The sequence below is a fragment of the Hemitrygon akajei genome, chromosome 1 (assembly GCF_048418815.1).
Source record: "Hemitrygon akajei chromosome 1, sHemAka1.3, whole genome shotgun sequence".
In the NCBI taxonomy this organism is placed as follows: Eukaryota; Metazoa; Chordata; class Chondrichthyes; order Myliobatiformes; family Dasyatidae; genus Hemitrygon; species Hemitrygon akajei.
The window spans coordinates 100,456,926-100,467,992 of NC_133124.1; the positions used below are offsets into that span (position 1 = coordinate 100,456,926).

At 40.9% G+C, this 11,067-nt stretch overlaps 1 protein-coding gene across 3 annotated transcripts in view; it reads left to right on the forward strand.

Annotated features, from left to right (window-relative positions):
* zfat (zinc finger and AT hook domain containing) overlaps positions 1-10,114 on the forward strand; it is a 123,012-nt gene extending 112,898 nt beyond the window's left edge. For all 3 annotated transcript variants that reach the window (XM_073048381.1, XM_073048389.1, XM_073048400.1), the window contains 2 exons: positions 4,572-4,699; positions 8,968-10,114. In XM_073048381.1, the coding sequence (XP_072904482.1) occupies positions 4,572-4,699; positions 8,968-9,213 (374 nt within the window). In that variant the 3' untranslated portion in view covers positions 9,214-10,114. The remainder of the gene's footprint in view (positions 1-4,571; positions 4,700-8,967) is intronic.
* Positions 10,115-11,067: the final 953 nt, after the last annotated feature.

Sequence of the window (11,067 nt, forward strand, 5' to 3'; positions counted from 1 at the left end):
GAACAATAGTGTGGACTATTATCTAAATAGGGAAAAGGTTCAAACATCAGAAGTACAGGCAGACTTAGGAGTCCTCATGCAAGACTCCCATAAGGTTAATTTGCAGGTTGAGTCTGTGGTAAAGAAGGCAAATGCAATGCTGGCACTTATTTCAAGGAGAATAATATATAAAAGCAAAAGGATAATGTTGAGCCTTTATAAGACACTATTCAGGCTGCACTTGGAGTATTGACAACCCTTTTGAACCCTTTATGTCAGAAAGGATGTGTTGTCATTGTCATAGGATTAGCCGTGATGAAATTTCAGAGCAGACTCAATGAGCTGAATGGCCTAATTCTTCTCCTCCGTCTCGTGCTTTATGGTCATCTCCATGGCACTGAGGCTGTGAAGACTGCCCCGGCTGCTTGCCCACTAATGTGATGAACTGATATACGAGGCCTAGGGCCTACTCCGGTCTGTCCAGATATTCCAAGGTTGAGTGAAGAGCCAATGAAGTGGCATTTGCTGTGGACTTGTGCCAGTAGACAAAGGGGAGCGGATCCAAGTTGCTCTTAGTTGATAGGTTTCATCACCAACTTCTCAAAATATTTCATTGCTGCTAATGTGAGTACTACTGGCTGATGGTCACTGAGGCAGGTTACCATGTTCTTCTTAGGCTCTGGTATAATTGAAGACAGCTTGAAGGAGATAGATACCTCAGACTGCTGAAGTGAGAGTTTAAACGTCTCAGTGAATACTCCAGCCACTTCTTTAGTACTGGAGTGTAGCACAGGTCTTTAGTACTCGGTGGTACCCCGTCTGGGCTGGATGCTTTCTATGGATTCACCCACCTGAAGGATCCTTGCACCTCGGCCTAAGAGACCGAAATCACAGGATCATCAGAGGCGGTGGGATTTTGTGATGGTTCTTCCATGTCTTGACAGTTTAAGTGAGCATGCAAGACATTCACCTCACCTGGAAGCGAAGTTCTGTTGTCACCTAAGATGCACAAGACCACTTAAGCATTGCGCCTGTTGTTGAGCATCCTTCGTTGATTCAAGTTTACTTCAGAGTTGCCAATTCACCTTTGAGATGGCTTTCTGGAGATCATTCCTGGACCTCTTGTAACGTTCTTGGTTGCCAGACCTGAATGCCTCTGATCTGGCCCTCGGAAGATTGTGGATCTCATGACCATCCAGGGCTTCTGGTTGGGGAAGACACTGGATAATTTTAGGGGTCACATGCACCTACTACTGTTTTTATACAGTTTGTGACAAACATAGTGTATTCATTCAGATCCACGGATGAGTCCTCGAACACAGCCCAATCCACCAACTCAAAGCAATTCCATAGCCTCCCGTGATCACCTCTTTGTTGTTGTAGTCCCTCCGTCTCGATGTTGGTAGGTGGAAGACTGCCAAGTGATCAGATTTCCTAGAATGTGATCTGGGCATAGAACTGTAGATGTTCCTTACCCTGCTATAACAGTGTTCTAGTGTATTGGGAACCTCTGCTGCTACAGGTTATATGCTGATTCTAATTGGGCAAGAATTTCTTCAAACAAGCCTGATTGAAATTCCCAACTATGATATGAAATGAGTAAAGGTGGACTGTTTGGCAACTTCTTTGGCAACAGCATCATGAAATATCTCAAGCACTTGATTGTAGTTGGCAGCTGGTGGTATGTAAACTGTGGACAGGATCACAGAGGAGAACTCTCTTGGTAAATAGAGCAGTCAGCACTTAATCTTTAGGTGTTATAGGTCGGGGGAATATGAGTACGACAAAACCACCACATCAGACATTTCAATTTTAGCACAGTGTAAAGAATTCATTGTGCTTTTAGTCACTTAAAAAGTCTGTGCAAGCTCAATGTTTATCTTGTTATTTAAAGCAATGTACATTTGTAAGACTTGACCAGATTTATAAAAAAATCATAAATTATTGGAAATCTGAACTTCTTTGTACTTGAAGATGGGGTATTAACATAAACTAGAATATGGTTTGTTTCTGATCAGTGCTAAAGGGTCTGATTTCACTTGTTGACAGGACATTAGTGACATGCCCTTAAGCATTGTACTAATTGCCTAAGTGGCAATGTGCTGATAAAGATTAGTATTTGGATTCACAAAACAAAACTGAAGTCATGTGGACAATTAGTGCCATTAATGAATGCACAGTAAGTTGGAAGAAGGTGTAACGTAAAACAATCAAATATTAATTTGACCTGTGATGAATGTGTTGAATTGTTATTTTTGACAGATTGATACTTTATTGATCCCAAAGGAAATTAGTGTCACTGGAGCATTACAAGTGCGCAGATATACAAATATTAGAAGAGAAGAAATAAAAAATAAAAAATAAGTTACCTTCAACAGTCCAACAAGAGGGGATCATCACTTCCCCGGCTATAGGTTGACTCATTATAGAGCCTAATGGCCAAGGGTAAGAATGACCTCATGTAGCGCTTTATGGAGCAGCACAGTTGTCTTAGTCTATTACTAAAAATGCTCCTCTGTTCAGCCAAGATGGCATGCAGAGGGTGAGAAACATTGTCCAGAATTGCCAGGATTTTCCAAAGGGTCCTTTGTTCTACCACAGCCTCCAGTGGGTCCAGTTTGACTCCAATAACATAGCCAGCCTTTCTAGATCAGTTTATGGAGCCTGTTGGCATCACCCGTGTTGATGCCACTGCCCCAGCATGCCACCTCAAAGAAGATTGCACAGACTGGTAGAGCATGTGAAGGAGAGGCCTGCATACTCCAAAGGGCCTCAGTCTCCTCAGGAAGTAGAGGCGACTCTAACCCTTCTTGTACACAGCCTCTGTGTTGGTACTCCACTCAAATCTGTCATCCAGGCGCACCCCCAGGTACTTGTAGGTCCTCACCACATGCACACCATCAATAGTAACAAGGAGAAATACAGGCTTAATCTTCCTGAAGTCCATCACCATCTCCTTTGTCTTACTGATGTTGAGCTGTGGATGATTCAGCTTGCACCATTTGACTGAGTCCTCCACCAGGGCCCTGTATTCATCCTCCCATCCTCCCTTTACACATCCACTCTTGCTGAGTCATTAGAGAATTTCTGTAGATGTGACTTAGTGTTGTATCTAAAGTCTGAGATATACAGGATAAACAGCAAGGGAGCCAGTATAGTCCGGCGTGGAACGACACAGCTCTGAAGCTGCACAAGCTGTAGTCTGCCAGTCAGGCGGTCCGTTATCCAGGATACAATGAAAGTGCCAGCCCTGCATTGAATGGAGTTTCTCCCCAGCAATGAGGGCTGTATGGTATTGAAGACACTTCAGAAATAATAAAAACATGATCCTCATAGTGCTGCCCTGCTTATCCAAATGGGATACCTGTTCAGCAAGCAGATGACAGCATCATCGATTCTAATATGCTCCTGGTAGGCAAACTGCAGAGGCTCAAGATCTGACCAGGTGTCAGAGGCGAGCCAGGACCAGCCTCTCTAGGGTCTTCATGATGTGTGAGGTCAGGACCACTGGACAGTAGTCATTCATGACTTTTGTTTGGCCCTTCTTGGGTACTGGGACCACACATTTCAATGGTTCAATTTAATATCAGGGAATGCATACAGTAAACAACCTGAAATTTTGCTCGTATTTTACTTGTATGTAACTTTCCTGTGATTGCTTGTATATTTATTTAATTGCCTATATGCATATAATTGTTCAGTGAAATTTCCAGTAATTATGATACCATTGCTTCTGTACTTTCCTATAAACTTAATTAAAGTACACGAGTCACACTACTTGAATTACTATTTTTAGGTTTATTCTTATCATTGGAATTTTTGGTATTTCTAGTCAAGTATGAGATGACCATAGCGACTTTTTCCTTTGTTTTCTTTGTTTCCTTGGCTCCACTCTCTTCTTTTTCTCTTTCTTCTAACATTGAATAAAATCATCATTAGCAACAAATTTATGCCTTATTCTTGACTTCAGTAGAACCTTTGGATCGCAAAAGCATTAGGATCCAACAGATCAGGTGCCCCTCCTCCTTCCCTTTCTCTCATTGTCCACTTTCCTCTCCTTACAAACTCCTTCATCTCCAGTGCTTTACCTGTAACACCTATCACTTCCCAGCTTCTCACTTCATCCCCTTCCCCCAAACACCTGGCTTCACCTGTCCCCTTCCAGCTCATACACCTTCCTCTCCCCTACCTTCCTATTCTGGCATCTTCCTCTTTCCTTCCCAATCCTCAAGAAGGATCTCGACCCAAATCATCGATGGTTTATTTATTTCCTTAGATACTGCCTGACCTGCTGAGTTCCTCCAGCATTTTGAGGGTGTTACTCAGGATTTCCAGCATCTACAAAATCACTTGTATTTAAGATCCAACAGTGGTGCCTATTTAAACTTACCGTAGTGGCCTGAACATGGCATATATCCCTCCATTCCTTGCCCGTTCATATGCTTGTGTGAATACACCTTAAACATTGCGATGATGTGTATAAAATAAAACTTGCCCTGTAAATCTCCTTCTTCTCCAGAATTTGAAGAAAAAGAAATTAAGGATGGGGAGAAACACTTCTCTGACTTTATTCCTGTTGCTTCTTTTTCTAGGAGATCGGATGGATTCAACGGCTGTGAACATTCTCCAACAGATCATCGGTTTAGCTCCTGAGCACCACGATGCTGCTGTGGCTTCAGTAGTTACCATGGCCCCTGGTACATTAACAGTAGTAGAACAAGTAAGATTTCCCATCTCCATAGTTGGAATTATCTATCACTGAACTATGTCAAACATAAAGCTCCATTCTGCCTCAAACTCAAAAGAGTACTTCCAGCTACATTATAGTAACAGTTTTTGTGACACACTATGGTCTGAGTAGTTCTGCAGTTGCTTTTTTTGTATTAATGGCAGTCTTACGATGCAGGCATATACAGTTCACTCACCCTTCTCATTCCTCTTTGGTGGCCACTTTATTAATCACATCTGTACACATACTCATTAATGCAAATATCTAATCAGCCAACCATGTGGCAGCAACTCAATGAATAAAAACATGAGACATGGTCAAGTGGTTCAGTTATTGTTCAGACATCAGAAAGAGGAAGAAATGTGATCTAAGTGACAATGACGATGGAATGATTGTTGGTGCCTGATGGGGTGGTTTGAGTATCTCAGAAACTGATCGTCTGGGATTTTCATGCACAATAGTCTCTAGAGTTTACAGAGAATGGTGCAAGAAAACAAGAAAATAACATCCAGTGAGTTGCAATTCTGTGGGTGAAAATGCCTTGAGAAGTCAGAGGAGAATGCCCAGACTGGTATGAGCTGACAAGAAGGCAACTGTAACTCAAATAACAGAGCATGTCTGAATGCACAACATGTCAATCCTTGAAGTGGATGGGCTAGTTTGGTAGTTGCCCATGCGACAATAGATCATGGGCCTTTTCCACTCCAGAGAATTTAATGCATAATTTCAGCTGCTACTTCAGTATTTGTTGAATATAGATTATACTATTAGTTTTGCTCTCTTTTGTATGATACATTAAACCAAGGTACCATCTTGTATCCCATTGTACTATGGTAAGAAGATTGGAAAAGATCTGCAAACCTTTATCGCTCGTGTTACTCATCTTCTTCGGCCTTTGAGACAGAGCATTACTTATTTCCAGTGTAGTTTTGTAGGTTCTGATGTCACTGCAAAATGTATCAGCGTTCCTCAGACTCTGTCATATATGGACATGTGTGCTTGAGGGACTGGCAGGTGAGTAGTTAGAGATGTTGTGCACTTCTTCCTCTGTTTGCACGTGGCTGTGTATCCTCTGGTTGTAGAGATTAAGAGGTGCTCAGTGCCTTTCCAAATGCTGCTTCTCCATTTTGACCATTAATCTTCCAAAACGCTTCCCATTAATTGGTTATATTATTGTCACATGTGCCAAGATACAGTGAGAAACTGTTTTGCATGCCATTCATTCAGGTGAGTAGAAAGGAATATGTTCTGCTACTAAATGATATAATTAATAAAGATTGTGTTATCAGTCTATTCTCCCTCTGGTAAATGTGCTGTGCTGTGTGTTCTTTACTCAAAGGAATTGCTTTGTTGAAAATTAGTTTAACCATCCTGTCTTGTGCAAGGAAGAAAAACAAAGAAGTGGAGAATGCAAGTGGAGAGAAGGAGAGCACAGATTCAAGGAGTAGGGCAACAAGAACTTTTATGAAGTACCTTTAACTCTGCAAAAGTGACTCAAGTTACTTCATAAGTTTGCTTGTACATAAAATTTGATATTAATTCAAGAATAGGAGATGAGCAAAGCTTAGTCAAAGAAATTGTTTCAAGAAACCCAAGAGGAATGAGAAGGGTGAGGCATGGAATTCCAGGGCAATATCTCAATATCAGTTCTTAAATCAGACATGGAATATAAGAGCATAGAATTGAAGGAACGTTAGTTGCCTCTGCTCTTGTGCCCCAAATTCTCTGAATCCAATGAGTCATGATCATGAATTACGTAGATGGTTCCATCGGTTGCTTTTGATTACCTCAGTCATATGGGTTGATGGAAATGGATTCTGCTGTGTAAATTTGTAACATTGAGTACTGAGACCACTATATCAATCAGTGTTCATATAATTCAGATTTTCTGCAAACCAATTTTCAGCACACAAGCCAACATTATCCAAGTGTAGAGAGTCACGAGGAAGCTTCATGCATAAGCACAGTGTACACATACAACCCATTTTCCTTCTCATAGGCTCATACACTCTGCTGTGTACACAGAATCATACTCTCTTCCTCATACATTGATTCTCTTCACATACATGTTTGCTGGATCCTTGCAGATGTTCCCTCTCCCCTCACACATGCTAACTTGATCTGCTATGAAAATGCTGTCTTCACATTCACACATTCTCTCATGTAATTGCATTTTCTCTCTTGCATCTCACACGTGCTAGTTGTGTTCCTGATTCTCCTTCTCATATTCTCCCTCCCACCCTCTCAACATGTCTCCAGATAATCTTAAACTCTCTTTCTCTCAGATAATCTTGCTCTCTCTTCCTCAAAATATCTAACAATCTTTCAAACATTCCCACATTTTCCTTGCTGTCATTCTCACTCCCATATGCTTTCCTTCACTCTCTTTGTCACTATTCATGTACACATATCCCAACAATCTCTCTCTTATTCTCATACCCACTTCTTGCATTCCCTCACACCCTCCCTCACAATATTAAGCAGTATCTCTCAATCATTGCTTCTTGCATCCTGCCTCCCATAGTCACCTGTTTCCTCCATTGATTTTCACTTTGTTTTTTACACAGTCTCGTGCTTCCTGTCTCATCCTCCCTTTCAGATTATTCTTTCTCTCTCACACGCTTTCAATATCAGGGGTCTCACACATACTCTTTCACTTACATGGACTCTCCTACTGTCTATCTGTCACTCCGTCTCACTCTTTCAATCTTACTCCTCCTCAGCCTGTGCCACAGGGATCGGTACTGGGTCCTTTGTTGTTTGTCATCCATATCAATGCCCTGGATGATAATGGAGTTAACTGGATCAGCCAACTTGTGGATGACGATGGACAGTAAGGAAGGCTATCGTGGCTTGCAGAGAGAGCTGCATCAGTTGGAAAAAATGGGCAGAAAAACGGCAGATGGAATTTAATACAGACTAGTGCTAGATTTTGCAGTTTGATAGGCCCAACCAGGATAGGTCTTACAAAGTGAATGGTAGGGCACCAAGAAGTGTGTTAGAACAAAGGGACCTAGAAATAACAGGTCCATAATTTGTTGAAAGTGACATCACAGGCAGAAAAGGTTGTGAACAAAGCTTTTGGTACACTGGCCTTCATAAATCAATGTATTGAGTACAGGAGATGGGATGTTATGTTGAAATTGTATAAGATGTTGATGAGGCCTAATATGGAGTACCTACCTACAAGGAAAGATGTAAACAAGGTTGAAAGATATCAGGGAAAATTTACAAGAATGTTGCCGGATCTGGAGGACCTGAGTTATAACAAAAGATTGAATAGGTTAGGACTGCATTCTTCAGAATGTAGAAGATTGAGAGAAAATTTGATAGAGGCATACTAAATTATGAGGGTTATAGATAGGGTAGATGCAAGCAGGGAGGGTGGAACTACAACCAAAGGTCATAGGTTAAGGGTGACAGGTGAAAAGTTTAAGGGGAGCATGAGGGGAAACTTCTTCAGTCAGAGGGGTATGAGAGTGTGGAATGAGCTGCCAGCACAAGTGATGCATGGGAGCTGAATTTCACCATTTAAGCGGTTTAGATAGGTGCATGGATAGTAGAGATAACGAGGGCTATGGTCCTGGTGCAGGTCAATGGAGTAGGCAGTTTAAATGGTTTGGCACAGACTAGATGGGTCAAAGGGCCTGTTTCTGTGCTATACTTCTCTATGACTCAGTCACATGCTCTCTGTCACAAACGTGCTCTCTGTATCTCGCACACAGACCCATTGCTCTTCCTCATGATCACCATCTGCTTCCCTCATTGCTTTCATGCAGTGGAGATGATCATACAGGAGTTCTGTCGGTAAATTCATCCCCAGTCAATCCCCATTTGGTCATGAATAATAGTATTACTAAAAGTAATCGAAAGTTCTAGTTCCTGCTGGAGGTGATTTGACAAAGGTGGCTGATCCTGTTTCAAAGCCGATCGAGAGTTTTCATTATAATTCCAGGAGCTTACTTCTATTCATGCAGTCATGCATGGTGCAAACTCAGGTTGAGATATTGCTTACAAACTCTCAACAGTCTGCTAATGAAAATTAATTTTTTGCTGCCTTGGGTTGCTGAAGAATAGGCACTTGATTGACATCTCTGAATGTTGCTACTTGAAAGTACCTGCGCCTTTGGAAGGGAAGGTAGCAAATTTAGGGAGACAAAGAGAATATAGCAGGCAAATTACTTTTATATTGCCTTGTTTCTGTATTGGAAAAATGAGTTGGTTAAATTGCATTGATCCTATGCTTTTCTTATCTGCAGGCTGAAGATGAAGCAGCAGGCAACCATACAGTGATGATTCAGCAGGCCTTGGAGCAGGCCTCAGTGGAGCTTGGAGAAGGACATCATCTTGTCGAGCAAGTGGTGGTCTCCTCTGATGACGTGGAAGGGATTGAGACTGTAACTGTTTATACTCAGGGTGAAGAGACATCTGAATTCATTGTTTACGTGCAAGAAGCTGTGCAATCAGAGGAGCAGGCAATGGGGAAAAAAATCGAGGAAGTATGACCGCTTCTGTAATCTTCAGCCAGATCTTTAACTAGCTGGAACAAGCAGTCAAGAGGTTCTATGTTTCTGGTTTGCATTTGTTTAAAATGGCAATATCCATGTATTTAATGAACACTGTTCAGCTGAAGAGTGGCAGAAAATTACCAAATATCAATGCTTTTGAAGAAGTAATGGTTTGGGATAAGTTTCCTTTGGTTTCTTCACATTTTTAATTTGTTGGTTCCTTTTGCCAGCCCCCACACCTCATTCCTTCAAGCTTTACTGATCCATGATTCTCTTTAAAATGATCAGGAATAACGAAATGGCCCAAATCCAGGGATATTGCCATGGTTACCACCCAAGGTTGGCTACCCAGGAAGATTCATTTAGGCAGCCGGGGTGGAAGAGGGCATTATAGTTTACCATACACCTCATCATGCACAGGCAGTGTGATGTGAGAGGGGAAAACCCAAAATGGAGAAGCTCAGGAAAGCCAAGGCTTTGGAACACCTCACAGTTTTGATTTTTCTTGCAGTGTTTTGCTTAAACAAAATCATTCAGCTTGGTGTCCTGTGGGGGATAAGTCTAATAGACTTACAGATTAAAAAATAAAGTGGAGTACAGGAATATTTTTAATTTATTCAATGTTAACAGTGACTTGACCTACTTTGAAATGTTAAATATCCTAAACAACAGTGAAACTGTTCTAGGTCAGGTGTGAGTACGAGTTAAACTGATTAATATTCTATGCCGTTGGTGTGAAGCAAATCTTAGCACATCTGGCACACTTGATAAATAGCCTATTTTTGAATTTTGTGGAGAAATTGACGTTAAAAATGCATAAATGTATAACAATGCATGAATTTAATTCAAAACTTGCAAATGCTGGAATTCTGAAATAAAACCAAACCTCCTGGAAAAACTGAGTAGAATTTATCAGATTTTTGATGTTGATCCTTGGACAAATTCAGAAAGTGGGAGTTTAGCCTGTTTCTTTATTAATGAAATCAATATTGTGATGGAGATGGGGAGAATAAGTAGTAAAAGACCAGTTTAGCTCTTAAAGACAAAAATAGGTTTAAAGCAGATCGCTTTCTAAATAGTTAATGGGCTCAATATTCATGTGTTTGCTAGTCACTATGAGTCAGCATTGGGGCCCCTGCTCTCTTACTGCCTGGGATCTGTAGTCATTGTTCAGCAAAATAAAAGAGCATCTTTCTTTTCGTAAGAAGCCTAATTCCAAAGTATTTTGCTGGTTGCAAAGAACCCAATATTCACCTGTAATCAACTGCCAAATGACTCTTCTATTTTGGATTTTTAAAAAGAGTCTTGCTCAAATTTGTTACCTGATCCAGTAGTTTAACAAAAAGTAAGGCTGTTCAATTAATCTGAAGAATGTTTGCCAACTACAGGAAACATCAGCTATTTTTAAATAGCACAGATGAAGTAATCAAATTAGGAGGCAACGAAAACATAAAGAAGGGTGGTAAGGGAAAGAAAAAAGGAAGGCTTATTTTATCATCTCCATTACTGATCATTTTGTAAAGGAATGACACTGTTGCAAATGATTTCACATAGGCTTAGACAATCAGTATCATTTACAACTTAATTTTTTTCTCTAGGAACCTTGGTGTTGACATGATGGCAATGTTGCAAATCCTTCTGCTGGTAACAACATTCTTTTGCTAAATCAGCTGCAATCTTTTCATCTAGGTCGGATATGAATGGGCCATCCTATTAGTGCATGTTATGCAATGTGGTGATAATGTAGTGTAAGTAGCAAAAAAATGTTTGAAACGTTGCGGTGGTGTCGAACACCTAGGAAGATGCTCCAAAACAACCTGCACAGTGCAGAGCTACGACCACAGTCAACCT